Below are 13,919 nucleotides of genomic sequence, written 5' to 3'. Positions count from 1 at the left end.
CAGGCTGCATCAGTTTTATTGATCAACTCTAGACAACTATAAACATCTAACTGCAGAAGCTCATAACTGTCCAAAGGGTATACTGATTCTCCCCTATATATATATACAAACATACATATACAGCCCACCGTTGATTGGCATTTAAATTTAAAAAGTCCCAACGGAGCCGAGCCGAGCCGGACAAATGTTGAACGAATGTTGAGCGATAAAGAGGAATCACAGAAATGTATTGGTACACAGAATGGAAATGCCCAGCCATGTCCCATTTCCCATTATCCTATCCTCCCACCCATGACGGGGCCCGTAATCGATTATTTAACGTAGTGACTTTGACTGGCAGAACATTTCCTCTTCAACTATGAAAATATATTCCCCAGCCAAGTGTTGGGGACTGCAGCTGGAGCTGGGGCTGGAGAGCTGGGGCTATAACGGCAGCCTGGAGCGGCACTTGTCACTGGTCAAATGGAACTCAAACACAGGCTGCTGGGAAAATTCTAGCTCTGCCATGCCATGACATGGCTTGGCAATGGCAGTGGCAATGGCAGTGGGCTAGGTGATGACCATTTCGGAATTTCACAACTCGTCAGAGGCGATAGAGAGAGAGAGAGAGGCTGTGAACGGAGCTGATTAGGCGACGTAACCCCTACTGATTGGCAGAGCTCAAGTGGCAGGACAGGCTTTGCCGTTGGAAAACAGACAGAGAGCAGCGGGGCCAGGGCCAGGGGCAGCAGGATTTTGAGAGGCATAATGAATGGCATAACTGCAAAATGTTCACTAATTTCAATGTATCGTTCTGTTCTCTCCCCCACACACACACACACACACACACACAGTGCCTACAGCCACCATTTTGGGCGGACCCGATCTGTACGTGGACAAGGGCAGCACCATAAATCTCACATGCATCATCAAGTTCAGCCCAGAGCCGCCGACCCATATCTTTTGGTATCACCAGGATAAGGTAAGTACATATCCTCCGCCTTGCCCTGCTCCATCCGCACTCTTCAAATCAATTTACAGGGAAAACGAACGAGCGAACCAACGCACGAAAAAAATAAAACCAATTTAAGGTTTTCCTTTTTGGTGCCAAATTATCTTGCAATAATTGAGTTTTGTGCGCAGTAAAAAGCGCAAGGGCATGGGCAGGAGGGTGGAGTACCAGAGAGTACCGTATCCGGGGAAGGACCCAGCCACGCCCAGCCAATTGCTGGGGGGATAAACGTTTTTAACTTTTATGAGCTTCGAGGGCTGGCGCCTCTCTTCAGGGTGTGGCCCCGGACATGGAGCAGGCTGGCTGGCTGTGGGGGTGCGGGGCTGGAGTGCGAGTGCGAGTTTGTTCGCGTTTGTTTACGCAACGTATTTAATTTTGGCTTTTATGATTATGAGAAAACATGCTTTTGCATTTAGGTTATGTGCCGCACCACCACCCACACCACCCACACCCCCCACTCTGCCAGCACACACACACTTTGAAAATAACTTTTTAACAAGGGAAAATTTTTGGTTTTAATATTCTTCACTCCCCCCAACACCCACACCCCCCATACCCATCGTCCGCAGGTGCTTAGCGAGGAGACTGGCGGAGGACGTCTGAAATTCAAGACCATCAAATCGGAGGAGACCAAATCCATTCTGCTCATTTACGATGCGGACCTACTACACTCGGGGAAGTACTCCTGTTACCCATCCAACTCGGAGATAGCCAGCATACGCGTCCACGTCCTGCAGGGTAAGTGTTTGCTGTTGCTATGCTTTTGGGCCTCTGGGCTGTTTCCGTTTCCGGTTTCAGAGCTCTCTCTCTCGCTCTCTCTCCCAGTGCTGTGACTTTAAGGCCGCCTTAATTCGATGCTAAAGTCTGATAATGTAAATTCTTTATTCATGCATCTGCTTGACCTCGATCTGTATGCATTAAAAGTTGCATCTTTGCGGGCTTTGCTCTCCGCTTCTTTGCTCTGCAGCAAACTTTATGCAATTTATGAACTTGCCACAAAAGCACGACGAGAGAACAGGCCTGTTCGGTGGGATGGGGAGGGGGCGTGGGTCGGCTGCTGACGACTACAAATTGTTACTCATTCAAGTGAATTCCTCTGCTTTTTCGTTCTCTTTGGACAGGCGAGCGCCCGGAGGCCATGCAAACGAACGCGGCGCCGGCTGCCGTCGCTTTGGCCTGTTGGTCCTGCCACACGGCCCAGGCCACTCAGGCGGTCAAAGTAATTAGCACAATGGTCGCGGCATTTGTATTGTTGGAGGCATGCTCCTCGCTGCTGCTCCAGGGCGCTGCTGGTGGACCAGGTGGCGCTGCCGGCGGAGGAGGCCCCACCCGATGTCGTGCCAAGGAGAGACCCGCCACAAGTTGCCGTGCTGGCCAGGAGACGACCATGCCCATGCCCATGCCCATGTCCATTCCGATGAGGACGCCCGGCGGCGGCGGCTGCCCTGTCAATAATGGCAGCAGGAATGCACGGTGATAAATTAATGTCGCCACGTTGGAATTCCACCGCCAATGCAGCAGCCACTGCCACCTAAATGAGGCAGAGCTGCAGCAGAAATGATTTATAGCAGCCACAGACAGGGTTGAGGCAGAAGCAGGGGAAGCAGGGGAAGCAGAAGTTGCAGAAGCAGCTATTTTCTTTTAAGTTTTTCTTCAGAGTTGAGCTGCAAAAAAAAAAACAACAACAAAAAAATGAATTAATTATGCTAATGATGATGAAGATGTTGCAACCGCTGATGCTGCTGCTGCTGCTGCTGCTGCTGCTACTCCTGTGGCCTGCTCCTTCTACCTAAGTTGTAAGTAAGAGTGTGTTTCTAATTAAGTGTGCAAGGATCTAGTTGGCCGAGCAGAAGGGTGTTCTCGGGTGTTAGGGTGTACATAAAACTTCTCACATAAATTGCCAGAGCCCAGGCAAGTAACTTGGCTAAATGGCGAAGGCATTTGGTAACGAATCATCAAATAAGCGAAACTACATAAATTATAATCATATTGATAGCTTATAGAATACCAAAAACACATACTGAATATACTATATACACATATATATATAGAGACATTTGCGTAGTGAAAAGATTTACTCAGATTGTTGTAAATACTAAAGGTATTCCGATTCCGATTCGATTCGATTCGCTTTTGATTTTTTTCTTGTATAGCTTAGACCTTAAGCCGTGTAAATAGTTAGGAATACAATAGCAGTGTAGTACATTATGTACTCGTACAATATTTCGATGTGTGGACTTTGTCAAAGGTTCCTAAACTCCTTTTTCTTTTTTCTTTTTGGAAGAATTTTTTACGTGGCAGAGTTTTCCCTTGGGGGGCATTCTTTTGGCTCTTATTTTTCTTAATAATAATCTATGGGGGACATCAAAATTGTATGAGAAATTCCTGCCAAAAGCTAGCTGCACTTTGAGGCTAACAATTTATTTAAGAGTTTTCCCTGGGCTGAGAAGGATAAGCGGCTGGCAGTTGGGCAGGGACGCTACTACTTTGGTTAGTGCCAGTCATGTGGGGGGGGAAGTTCCTGTTCCCGTTACCAATTCCTGAAATGGGTTTCTTGCCCTCTCTAGCAATATTTAGAGCTTCTACTGGCAGCATGTCCGGTTGCATTCTCTCAGCCAGCCAGCCCCTGGCCGAACGGAACGAACTGCCGACTCACTGCCGAGTAAATATATGTATTTGCATTTCCATTTACCGAACGCTGTTCAGGTTCAGGTCTTGAAGGGGAGTGCAATAGCAGCTCCTAACACGTACGTGTGGCACACATTTAAAAAAAAAAATCCACTAAAGGCCACTGTCACTCATGGCCCGAATTTATTCGATAAAAATTGTAAATAAAAATGCATATACCACTATGAATAAACTATAAACTGTACTCAACTATTTATGTGTGGTAGTCATACAATATATACATATATATGTAGCATATATATACATACATATATATAAATATGTATTTAAATAATGTAAACCGAAACGCATGCAAAATTAGTCGCGACATGTAAATGAATGTTTAATGGGTAAAAATTAATGTTGCTATAAACGGAACAGAGAGAAAATATATACCATAAAAATAATTGCAATTAAGCAAATAAAATAATGTTTAAGTGTAAAACTAGCCCGTAATAAAAACAGAAATACAAACCAAAAAAAAAAAAACAGAAATACAAAAAAACAGAAAAACAAAAACAGAAAAACAGAAATACAAAAAATCAGAAAAAAGAAAACTTTGTTGACCTTTTTGTTGCAAACAAAAAATGGCAACGCATTATAAAGATTATGGAAATTGTTTTTAATTTTTAAGCGGCGTAGTAGCTACGCAACTATGAAAATCGGTATGGAAAATTCAATAAAGATTTTTCGTTTTTGGTTATTACCATCCCAATGATAATACAATGTAATACACACACTGTGCTGCTTCTTCTCTTATTGATGTGATTTTTAGGTTTGGTTTTGGGCTGGAGCTGTAGCTGTAGCTGGTGGGCTTTACGCTGTGATGGCCCTGCCACCCGCTGTGCTGGGAGTCCGGAAAAGATTTATGCAAATATTTTCCATTGCTATTCATGCATTTAGCCAGAGAATTTAAATGGGCTCGACACACAGACAATGGAACGTGAGTGCCTGGCCCACTGGGAGATTGCAAGTTTCTCTCATCTCTCTCTCTGTTCTTTTTGCTTCGTATTTTTTCGGTTGGGGGGGGGGGCCGGCATTTTCCATTTTTCAGCCTAATAAAGCCGCAGTGCAAACGGCAAGAAGAAAAGTGTAAGCCGGGAAACGAATAGAAAGGAATGGCAGGGAATGGGCATTAAGTGCCTGGCAGGATGGCTGTCGGATGGCCTGCCTTTGGCTGCCAGGACTAGGCCATGTGTGCGCTATGCTATCCTGTGGCAGGACTCTGTTTGCCGTTTTGGTAAGACATCAAAAGCCGTTAACATAAAAGTTTATTATATGACAAGTAAGTACATATATTTCTCTCTCTATCGCCATATATATATACATAGTACACATGCATGCATACATATGTTCATGTGTCTCTCTCTCTCTCTCTCTGTCTCTGTCTCGCTCTTTGTCTGTTGGCCAAGTCGAATAACGGTAATATCATGCCAAAAAGTTTAATAGCGCACAACGCGTCACACAGCCCCCAATGCCTCACCTCCTGCTACGCCCATCAAACCGAATTGAGTGGAAAGCGTAAGAAGCGCATAAGGCGCATAAGGCGGCACATGAGCCGGAAAGTTTACCCCCTCCCCCCGCCACGTTCTACCGGAGAGGGAAGGTATTAAATGCGATGATGATGATGATTGGAATACCCGCTTTGTGGGCTCTTTGCAAGATGAATGGACTGCAATGCCACAGAAGATCTGTGTGGGCATCAATGGAGATCAATGGGGAGTGAGGAGTGTTGCAAATAAAAGAGAATGAACTTCCACAATCGCAGGCGGATATGGCATGGCAGCTTTACACAGCGAACCACTCGCGATAAATATCGAGAGCCCAGCTCCAGCATTACCTACTAATTTTCGGACATGCAATTATATACTTCTAATCCAATAAATAAGCAACGGCTTTGCTGGCTAAATTATAGGTTAAATAAAGTTCATTTGGGCACTGGAATCGAACTCTAATTATATTGTAATAAAGCAGAAAAAAAATCAATGGACAACAATGGCTAACTTTCTACGTGGAACGGTGTGGCAAATGGTCTTACTTGACCAACTTGCGATTGCCTTCCTCTTTGTCACAGCCAGTGGTCTGGTACTTGTTCACCTCGGCCTGGTACACTGACCAGAAGTCCTTGGGATCCACATTCTTTTCAGTGGAATCTTTTAGCTTGGGCAACCGCCCAGTCTTCAGGATCTTGCCACCACGACGACGACCCACGAAATGGGGCGGCGGAGCTGAGGCGCCAATGTGTGGAGCGGTGATTTTAATTTGTTCGTTTTGCATTTTCTTGAAAATATCCATGAAAGATCCGTCGTTGGCGAAGTAGGAGCCGCTCGACTCCGGCTTGGCTGGGGGATGCACTTTGACCTCTTTGGACATGGTCGCGCGCAGCTTCTCTAGCTTCTGCTGCGTCTCTCGGTGAATGCGCTCCTTGTCGAACGGCTCGTCCGTGTCTGCGTTGTGACAGTCCCCCACCGCAGACGAGGAATCGGAGGCTGCAACCTTTGACTGGCTCTCCGGGTCATCCTGCTCAGATTCGTTTGTGGGTGGCCGTCGCTGACTGTCGTCTCCAGTAACTGGCGAATCCGAACGACGACTGTGCTTGGTGCGTCTGGAGTAGTGATGGTCGCGCTCCTTGGAACGATCTCTGGGCTTGCTCTCTCTGTGGTAACGCCTCTCGTCACGCCGTTTTCGCTCAGGTGAGCCTTCTTCTGTGGATCTTCTGGAACGATTGCTGCCACAATCTACAGAGGAGCTGCGGCTAGGCTCCCATTTGAGGGAGTCGTGTCCGCGTGTATACAGCACCTGCTGATCACGCATTTCCTGCTCACGTTTAGGATGGCGCCGGGACATTTTGTAGAATCGATCTGGAATACGTTAAGTTTTGCGTTCGTCCACTGTGCCACTCTCTCTCGTATTTGAAATACTTACTAATCCCAAGTAACAAGTTTAATATCAGTTGGCCAGGCTCCAATTCGTTGTCCGGGTTGTTCGTATTTGCTTGAGCGCTTTTTCTCCGAAATGTCAGAGCGACATATTTTCCAACAACTACTTTGTTTTAAGTAGATGCAGGCTCTGGTGTAAAGAGAAGTAAGTGCGCAGCAGAAAATGAGTTAACATTTTCAATAGTGTTGTTCCAGAGGCATGTTAATTTAGCAGCGCGCTAACAGCGAGTGAGATCTACTCCAGAGGTGAGCACGCCGCGGCTCTTTCCTTTATGTTTTTCGTCCAAGACGGTCGTCGCGCGCGTACAATGATCCGTGAAACATTACAAAAACAATGCCACTGTCATTTGGCGTCAAAAAAGCGGAAAAAATGCTCCGAAGCCGCGATCTCGCTACGCACATGCAAATAAAAGCAAAAACAAGCGACGGTGATGGTTTTTTGTTTTGTTTTGTCTGCTCCGTTATGACTCGTGCCCATCACGTATCTACACAACTACATATGAGTGTATGTATATGTATGTACGCTCTTGCTCGGTCACACACTTTCGCTTTCTGAATGGTAGGGAGAGAAAGGCGAGGAGAAACAAATGCCCGAGCTTGCCGGCTTATAGACTATCCTGCAATTGCGCTCACTCGCGCTCTCACAGTGAAAAAAAAACACTCATATCGTGCCGTTGCTTTTGCTTTGCGGAAATAATGCGCTCAACATTTCTCACTCAACTTGTGAGGTATTAAATAATGGAAACAAGTGAGTATTTACATTTTCTTCGTCCCTCCTTTTACCCCTTTTATCATTTATAAGTTTGTTTCTTTCTGATAGTTATTCGTTTTTTAGGTAATAAACAAATAATTTATCTTAATAGGCGGCAGTACAAAACCTTTTCTTTGGCACAAATGTGGCACATAATCTAATGCTCTTTTAGGTTTTATTCGTAGTAGTAGATATATTTTATAAAGAGTCGTATTTTAAATTGTTGTAGCATTTTAAAAATACGTTTTCAAGCTACTGGATAGAGGCAAAAGCGTATCCTGAAAATACTTAAATGTGTGACTGTTTTAGGCATGTTTTAAACGATTTAAATTCGACTTTAACTCAACTTAAGTCTACGAAATGGCTGCTGATATATTCATTCGATGGAACGAGCAAACGAAAGCAAGAATATAAATTACATATTATCCCGACCAGACCGGATCACCTTTATTTGAAGTTCAAGAACCGTCTGAGCCCTCCCTTTGAGACTTGGAGCTTCTGGAAAATTTCAAGCCCGAGAGCAATTGTCGAATATTACCTTTAATGGCGCATTGCTCTGGTGGGTGGGTCACAGCTGACGTCAGATGAAAGCGAGAATGCCCGTGGAATGTGGTACACGGCTGCGTCCGAGCCAGAGCCGCAGCCGGGCAGGGGCAGTGGCAGTGGCAGGGCAATCGAGAAAAGGAATATAAATTATCATCATTGTGACATTTTCATTTGTCAACGTGATTGTCATTGTGTCGCATTCCTTCCACTGCCTAAAAACACCCTACACGCACCCTGTAGACATCCTCGCAGGAAAAACATGATCAAAAAAAAAAACTCTGGCAATTTGGCGAAGAATTTTACTTTTCTTTGACGGGCGAAAAGAAAAAACGCAAACACAGACAGAGCGGGAATGACACGTTTCGCTTTTATTGGGCATGCCAGGACCTACCTGGCTGCCGTTATGTTCGGGTACATTTTTAATGTAAAAATATGATTTGATTTTATTCCTCCGCTTCGACTCACATTTATTCGTTTGTAGCCGGAGTGCACTGCAATTTATGTATATTTCTCTGGTTCTCTGTCCCGAGTACTCTACCCGTATGATTTTCTCATATTGAACATAAATCACTTGTCTAAGGCTTCAAATGCAAAATAAACAACACCAGAACACGTGTATGTGTTTGTGTGGACTTGTATCTGTGTGTAAATCCAGTACATAATTTATTGACATGACTGTGAAGCCAAAGCCGCGTCAGGTATTGCCAAATTCTGTCCTCCAGCTGCCAAATGGAATACTGTACATTATGTTACTGATTTTAACTCCTTCATCCCAACTCCCCACCATCCCCAATCCACCCATCCCACCCTACATTTTACGCTGTCACAGTTACCCTCTGTGTCACATTTCTCTCTTCCGTTGCGTGTTTGTGACGTTGTCAAAGCGAATACCAAAGGCGCCGCTCTGATGGACAATTTAAATGGCAGCAAAGTGAGTTGTGAAATGCATTCCAATGATGCATTTCCTATTTATTGGGTACGGTCTTAAGTATGCGCTTGTTGAGTGTTAGTAAGTAGATTAAAAAGAGCGACATATTAGACTGAAACTTCTGAAGCAGACTCCCAAGTAATTCTAAGTAATCGCTTCCCTGAGCAGTGTGGAGCGGGGAGCGTGGCAATCTTTTATACCTAATCTCTTCGTCCCCAGGCTCCACATAAACAGTTGTAACTCTTATTTAATTAATTAATTATTGTATATTTTCCCGGTTATTTTCCCCCCTAGCCGCCCAACCCCCTAATTATATACATAGCTCTCGTACAGCGTGAAATATAATTAAGTATGTATAATAATTTCCGGATTTCTCATATACCCGCAAAAGGCAGCAACAAAATTTATTTGCTTTATTGTTTACAGATGTAATGAAATTTCTGCGGTTACTCATGCTATTCACGGGGTAGTCGGTAGCCAGGGGAAATATGGTGGCGCAGATGGGTGTTATCTTAGCGCCAGTTTTACAACCAAATTTCCCATTTTGGCCTTTAAAAATAGCAAATTAATTATATTTCACGCCAAAAAAACAGAGCAGCAAACAGAAAATTTTTGTGTACTCTGGGCTCATAATTGAATTTTCCTCTGGTGCGTAAGGGTGGAGGAGGGTGGTTCGAGTGCATTTGCATGTGTGTGTGTGTGTGTGGTTTGAGGTTAGGGAAGTAATACGGCTTTGATTATGAAATCGCTTTAAGCGGGCTGCGTTGTGTGTGTTTTTTTTTGGTTGTTTTGTTTTTCTTTTAAGAGGATATTACGAAAAGTTCATATATATTATTATTACCTATTTTTTCCGGTAAATATTCTTCAAGAGTAGTGTTGATAAAGCCACAAATCGGATCACTATATCATTTGCAAATGCAGCTATCTATCTACCATAGAAACATTGGATCTAAATATATATAAAATGCTTCTAGGACCAAAGCCATTCCTATATTCCTACTCCTATAGCTCAACCTATACGGTTGGAAAAACCCTGTGTCCAGTGATCCCATGTGGGTGAGTGGGGGGTGGAGAACACGAAACCCTTTTAGCTGACAATTGCCTTCTGGCTATGTGTCGCATTGTTGTGTTGTTTTGTTGGTGCCTGTCTTCATAAATGAATAACCAAGCCCGACAAATTTGTTGCTCACTTTTTGCACACTTTGTGCTGTCATTTTTGTGGTCAAACACTCCTACTTCATATCTGCTACCCCTAACCTACTGCCGCCCTGCCGCCCTGCCGCACCACTAGCCCGCTGCTCTAGTCCTGCCCCTAATGCAATTTGTCATTTTCAATTTTTGCTCCTCTGCCTGGCCTTTGTCTCAAATGGAATTTTTGGCATTTCGTTCACATAAATTAGGCCTGACTGTCGGTCTGTCTGTCCGTCTGTCTGTCTGTCCTTTGTTGGTGTCTCTCTTGTTATTCTGTTATTTGTTCTTGTTTCTGTTGCAAGAGTTACTATTGCACTCAAATTGCTGTGTAAATAATTATTTTTCCAATTTCGTTTAGAGATGCAAATTGTTTATTTGTGCAGAAATTCTAGCTACAAAAATTGTGAATCCTGTGTATCCAGCACTTAGATTACCGTCAACTAAAATTGTTGTCTGATCATGAGTGCCACAATTTAAGTGGATTTTGTAGGCGAGTGTCGTTACTAATAAACTTTACTTGACCTCAAATGCAATCACTGGGGTTCTCTGGCTGCAACTCTCCCAATATGAGTGATGAGCGTTTGAAATTACTGAATTTCTTTGACTTTCTTCGAAGCAAATTTCAAACAAAGATGTCAGGAACATTTTTGCGACCAAAACTTTACAGAACTTAGATTAAAACTTGGATACCAAAACTTGTCACCAAACTTGCATAAAATATTCATATATTCGTGTAAAATTTTATAACGTTCCCATCACAATGTTAATCAATGGATTAAACGAGATTTCCAAGCCTGCAACTATATATTTTTTGTGCCCCATTTGTAAGCTTTTAAATTCAGAAAGGGAATTCTACCTCTGCCCCTTGTGTGGCATGCATTTAATGCTATTTAAGCTGGACTCTGTGCAGGTTTACCCACTCGTCCAGGGCCCTGGACAGTATCCAATTTCTGGGCACTTAACTGAAATACATTTTTATGGACATTCTCTGGTAGTGGTGCGCTATGGAGGAAGAAGAGTAGTGGAGGCACTGTGGGGGTGGCAGAGGTGAGTTCCCTCCCCTTTGTAATTTTGTTCGTGTTTTATTGCAAACTCTCTCGCGTTGCGACATTTCGCACATCCTCGTGACTGCATAATTTTGCTGTATGGCCATGCTGAAATGTGCTCATCTTTCGTTTGTATTTTGCATGATTTACTCAGATTTCATTACGCCATCTCTTTCAGTGTCTCTCTATGTCCCCACCCCTCCCTTTCGCTATCCAGCGCTCTATCCTCTTTGCCTCAGTGCGAGACAGCCATCTTCAGCGTGTGTGTGTGTGTGTGTGTGTGCCGACTGCTTTTGTAGTTTTATCACACACTTGACCCATAAATCAAACATGTGTAAATGTTTTCACTTTATATGCGCACTAGTACACACACACACACACACACAGCAGATACTTTGGACTCCTCTCTCCTCTGCATATACCCGAGACTCTATGCATAAAGTATAGATTGAGTAGAGCAAGGTCCTCGCAGCTTCTCGGTCCTGCTCCGGTACTCGTCCTCCGGTTCGTGCGTGTAAACGAAGTAGAAAAGCGTGTAAAATATATGCCGCAAATAGCCCAACTCCTTGTCATACCCATTCTCACCCATCGTCTGCCTCCTGCCTCCTGTCGCTGTGCTGTGCTGCCGTCTGTCCCCAGAGTTTGGTGTCAATCCCTTTTGATGGGCCACTGACATTTTTGGCGGCCTGTCATTCCATTTTTGTGTGAATTTTTATTGGCTTAGTGTAGTAAGATTCCGGCATAAATTTTTGGTATATTTTTGTATACATTTCTGTTCAGTGGGCCTCAAGTTGTGGCTTTAATAAATCATCTAACATTGTTTTCGCAATGCCAAACATGTCGATAATTGCGTCACATATTTGGCTTGGAAATTACATTTTGTGTAGATCGAATATAACGACTCGAAGATACCCAATACTTGGGCATGTTTGTGGTGCTATCATTGCTATTTAATTTTTATTTATTTATTAAATTATTTCTTAATTTATTTCTTGCATAAAAAAAACAAACTTGACTATACAAATAAATAAATACAATAAATACATCACAGCCGCACTCTTTTAAGGGATGCTTACAGGGTATGAAGTACAAAATATTTGCACTAAAAATTCCTATAATACTCGCATTGCTAAGGGGCGATTGTTGCAACCCGAAATTGTTGTGCACTTTGTTGGTTTTGCTAATGATGATGCGTGATGTTGGCGGGAATTCTAAAATTGCATTTATCACTCAACTAATTGAAATTACGGTGGTTTGTTAGCTATGTATGTGATATTTAATGCCTCACAGCGAAATGCCAAAAACAAAATTGCACACATATCAAAAATAATGCTGCTGTCCACAAACAAGAATGGTTGCCAATAATTTGTTGGGCTCAAATGCAGGGCGGGCCCCAAATGCAGCTGTAAGTTTGTAAGCAAAGCGGACCCTGAACATGTGGCTTTCATTTAAGTGCAAAAATTTCATCCTTGCCATTGTTCAAGGCGTATAAAAGTTGCACTCGCCTCTGGCATTTCCTGGCTCTCCACAAATATGTGGCAGCATCACGTTTATGTCATAGTCATTATAATGCCACTGGGGCCGAGGCAGACAGGCGGCAGGCACTGAAAGTTGTGCATGTGTGGCAGCACTCCCTGCTGGAGATGACCTCCTCGTGGCAGCAAGCAGCAGTCGACCATCCAGAGAGTGCAACTCGGTGCAGGGCAGGGCAGGGCAGGGCAGGGCAGGGAACAATTCAGCTCTGTTGGGGAACTTTTTCCATTTTACGCTTGAAAGACTTTTAAAATGTAATTTTTGCCTAATTAGCAACAAACAACGAGACAGCCTGCTCCTTCTTAGCTTCCAGCATCAGCTTCAGCGGTCGGTGGTGTCCCTTTGGCCCCAGATCTGTCACTGTTTTGCCAGCTTTGTCTGGGCACACGGGTTGGCTCAGCCAAATCTAATTTGCGCCTTAGCAGCTGCTCAGCGACAGGCGACCTTGAAGCTGGAACGGAACGCCAAGGCCGAGCTGGCATTAACGACAATTCGCAGACAGACTGACGGGCCTAAGGCGCGCTTAAAGCCATTCGGGCTGATGGATTGCAAAGGTTTGGGCTTAACGTTCACCCAGTGCCCGACCCTACCTCTCTGGCCATGTTCTGCTTTCATCATCATCATCCTTTTTCGGGTTGGGGGGTAGGCTGTGGACTGTGGGCGTATTACAATACGTATAATAAACAATAACGAAATATAAATGAGAATTTCACATTCGCACGTAAACAACACATTGACTAGGGGGCGTGGCTAATCCACATTCAGTGTGCCACAACATGTAGGGCCACTCTCCCAGGGTTCCCAGGTTCCACACGGCGAGAATGTATATGGAAATATATTATGGAAATTCCTTCCATATCTTTTATTAAGTGCAAAATGTATACGATCGATTTTTGGTATTGTGTCAGTTTTGAGGCTTTATACAAAATCGAAGCTGCCAGGGAAAATCTTACAAATATCATGAATTTTTGTGCAGTGCAGTTTCCCTGTTTCTCCCACTTTAATCCTGGTTCGGGTCTAATAAAAGTAAACATTTCTTTCCGCGTGACTAAATACCTTTCACTTGCTGTCGCCGGGTACCCTCCCCACACCACATTGGCCCCACCACTTGACTCCACGGTTGGCCCCTTTTATTAATCGCGTGTCGAGGCGCGTCATGCGTCGGCAATATGGAATAGAATTTTCTTCGTTTTTTTTTTTTTATTATTGTGCACAAGTTCCGTTCCACCTCTGGAGCCCGCACCCCCTGTAGCTGCTGTTGAGCTAATTAAAAATTATAATTAATTGCATTTGCTGGGCGCACAAGTCACTTCTGTGCACAGAGAAT

At 43.9% G+C, this 13,919-nt stretch overlaps 2 protein-coding genes across 4 annotated transcripts in view; one reads left to right on the top strand and one right to left on the bottom strand.

The window, feature by feature from the left end:
• Positions 1 to 2,679, top strand: part of LOC111070921 (zwei Ig domain protein zig-8) — a 40,612-nt gene extending 37,933 nt beyond the window's left edge. For all 3 annotated transcript variants that reach the window (XM_022361978.2, XM_022361972.2, XM_022361973.2), the window contains 3 exons: positions 834 to 961; positions 1,561 to 1,729; positions 2,113 to 2,679. In XM_022361978.2, the coding sequence (XP_022217670.1) occupies positions 834 to 961; positions 1,561 to 1,729; positions 2,113 to 2,468 (653 nt within the window). In that variant the 3' untranslated portion in view covers positions 2,469 to 2,679. The remainder of the gene's footprint in view (positions 1 to 833; positions 962 to 1,560; positions 1,730 to 2,112) is intronic.
• A 3,013-nt stretch (positions 2,680 to 5,692) lies between these two features.
• LOC111070906 (uncharacterized protein ZK643.5-like) lies at positions 5,693 to 6,701 on the bottom strand. The gene is made up of 2 exons (XM_022361948.2): positions 6,584 to 6,701; positions 5,693 to 6,519 (listed from the first exon to the last, which is right to left on the bottom strand). The coding sequence occupies exon 2, from the start codon at positions 6,503 to 6,505 to the stop codon at positions 5,693 to 5,695; it is 813 nt and encodes a 270-aa protein (XP_022217640.2). The 5' UTR covers positions 6,506 to 6,519; positions 6,584 to 6,701.
• Positions 6,702 to 13,919: the final 7,218 nt, after the last annotated feature.

Source organism: Drosophila obscura, unplaced genomic scaffold (genome assembly GCF_018151105.1).
Source record: "Drosophila obscura isolate BZ-5 IFL unplaced genomic scaffold, ASM1815110v1 contig_208, whole genome shotgun sequence".
In the NCBI taxonomy this organism is placed as follows: domain Eukaryota; kingdom Metazoa; phylum Arthropoda; class Insecta; order Diptera; family Drosophilidae; genus Drosophila; species Drosophila obscura.
Note: the sequence above shows the minus strand (reverse complement) of the source record. Positions and strands in the feature narration are given on the sequence as shown.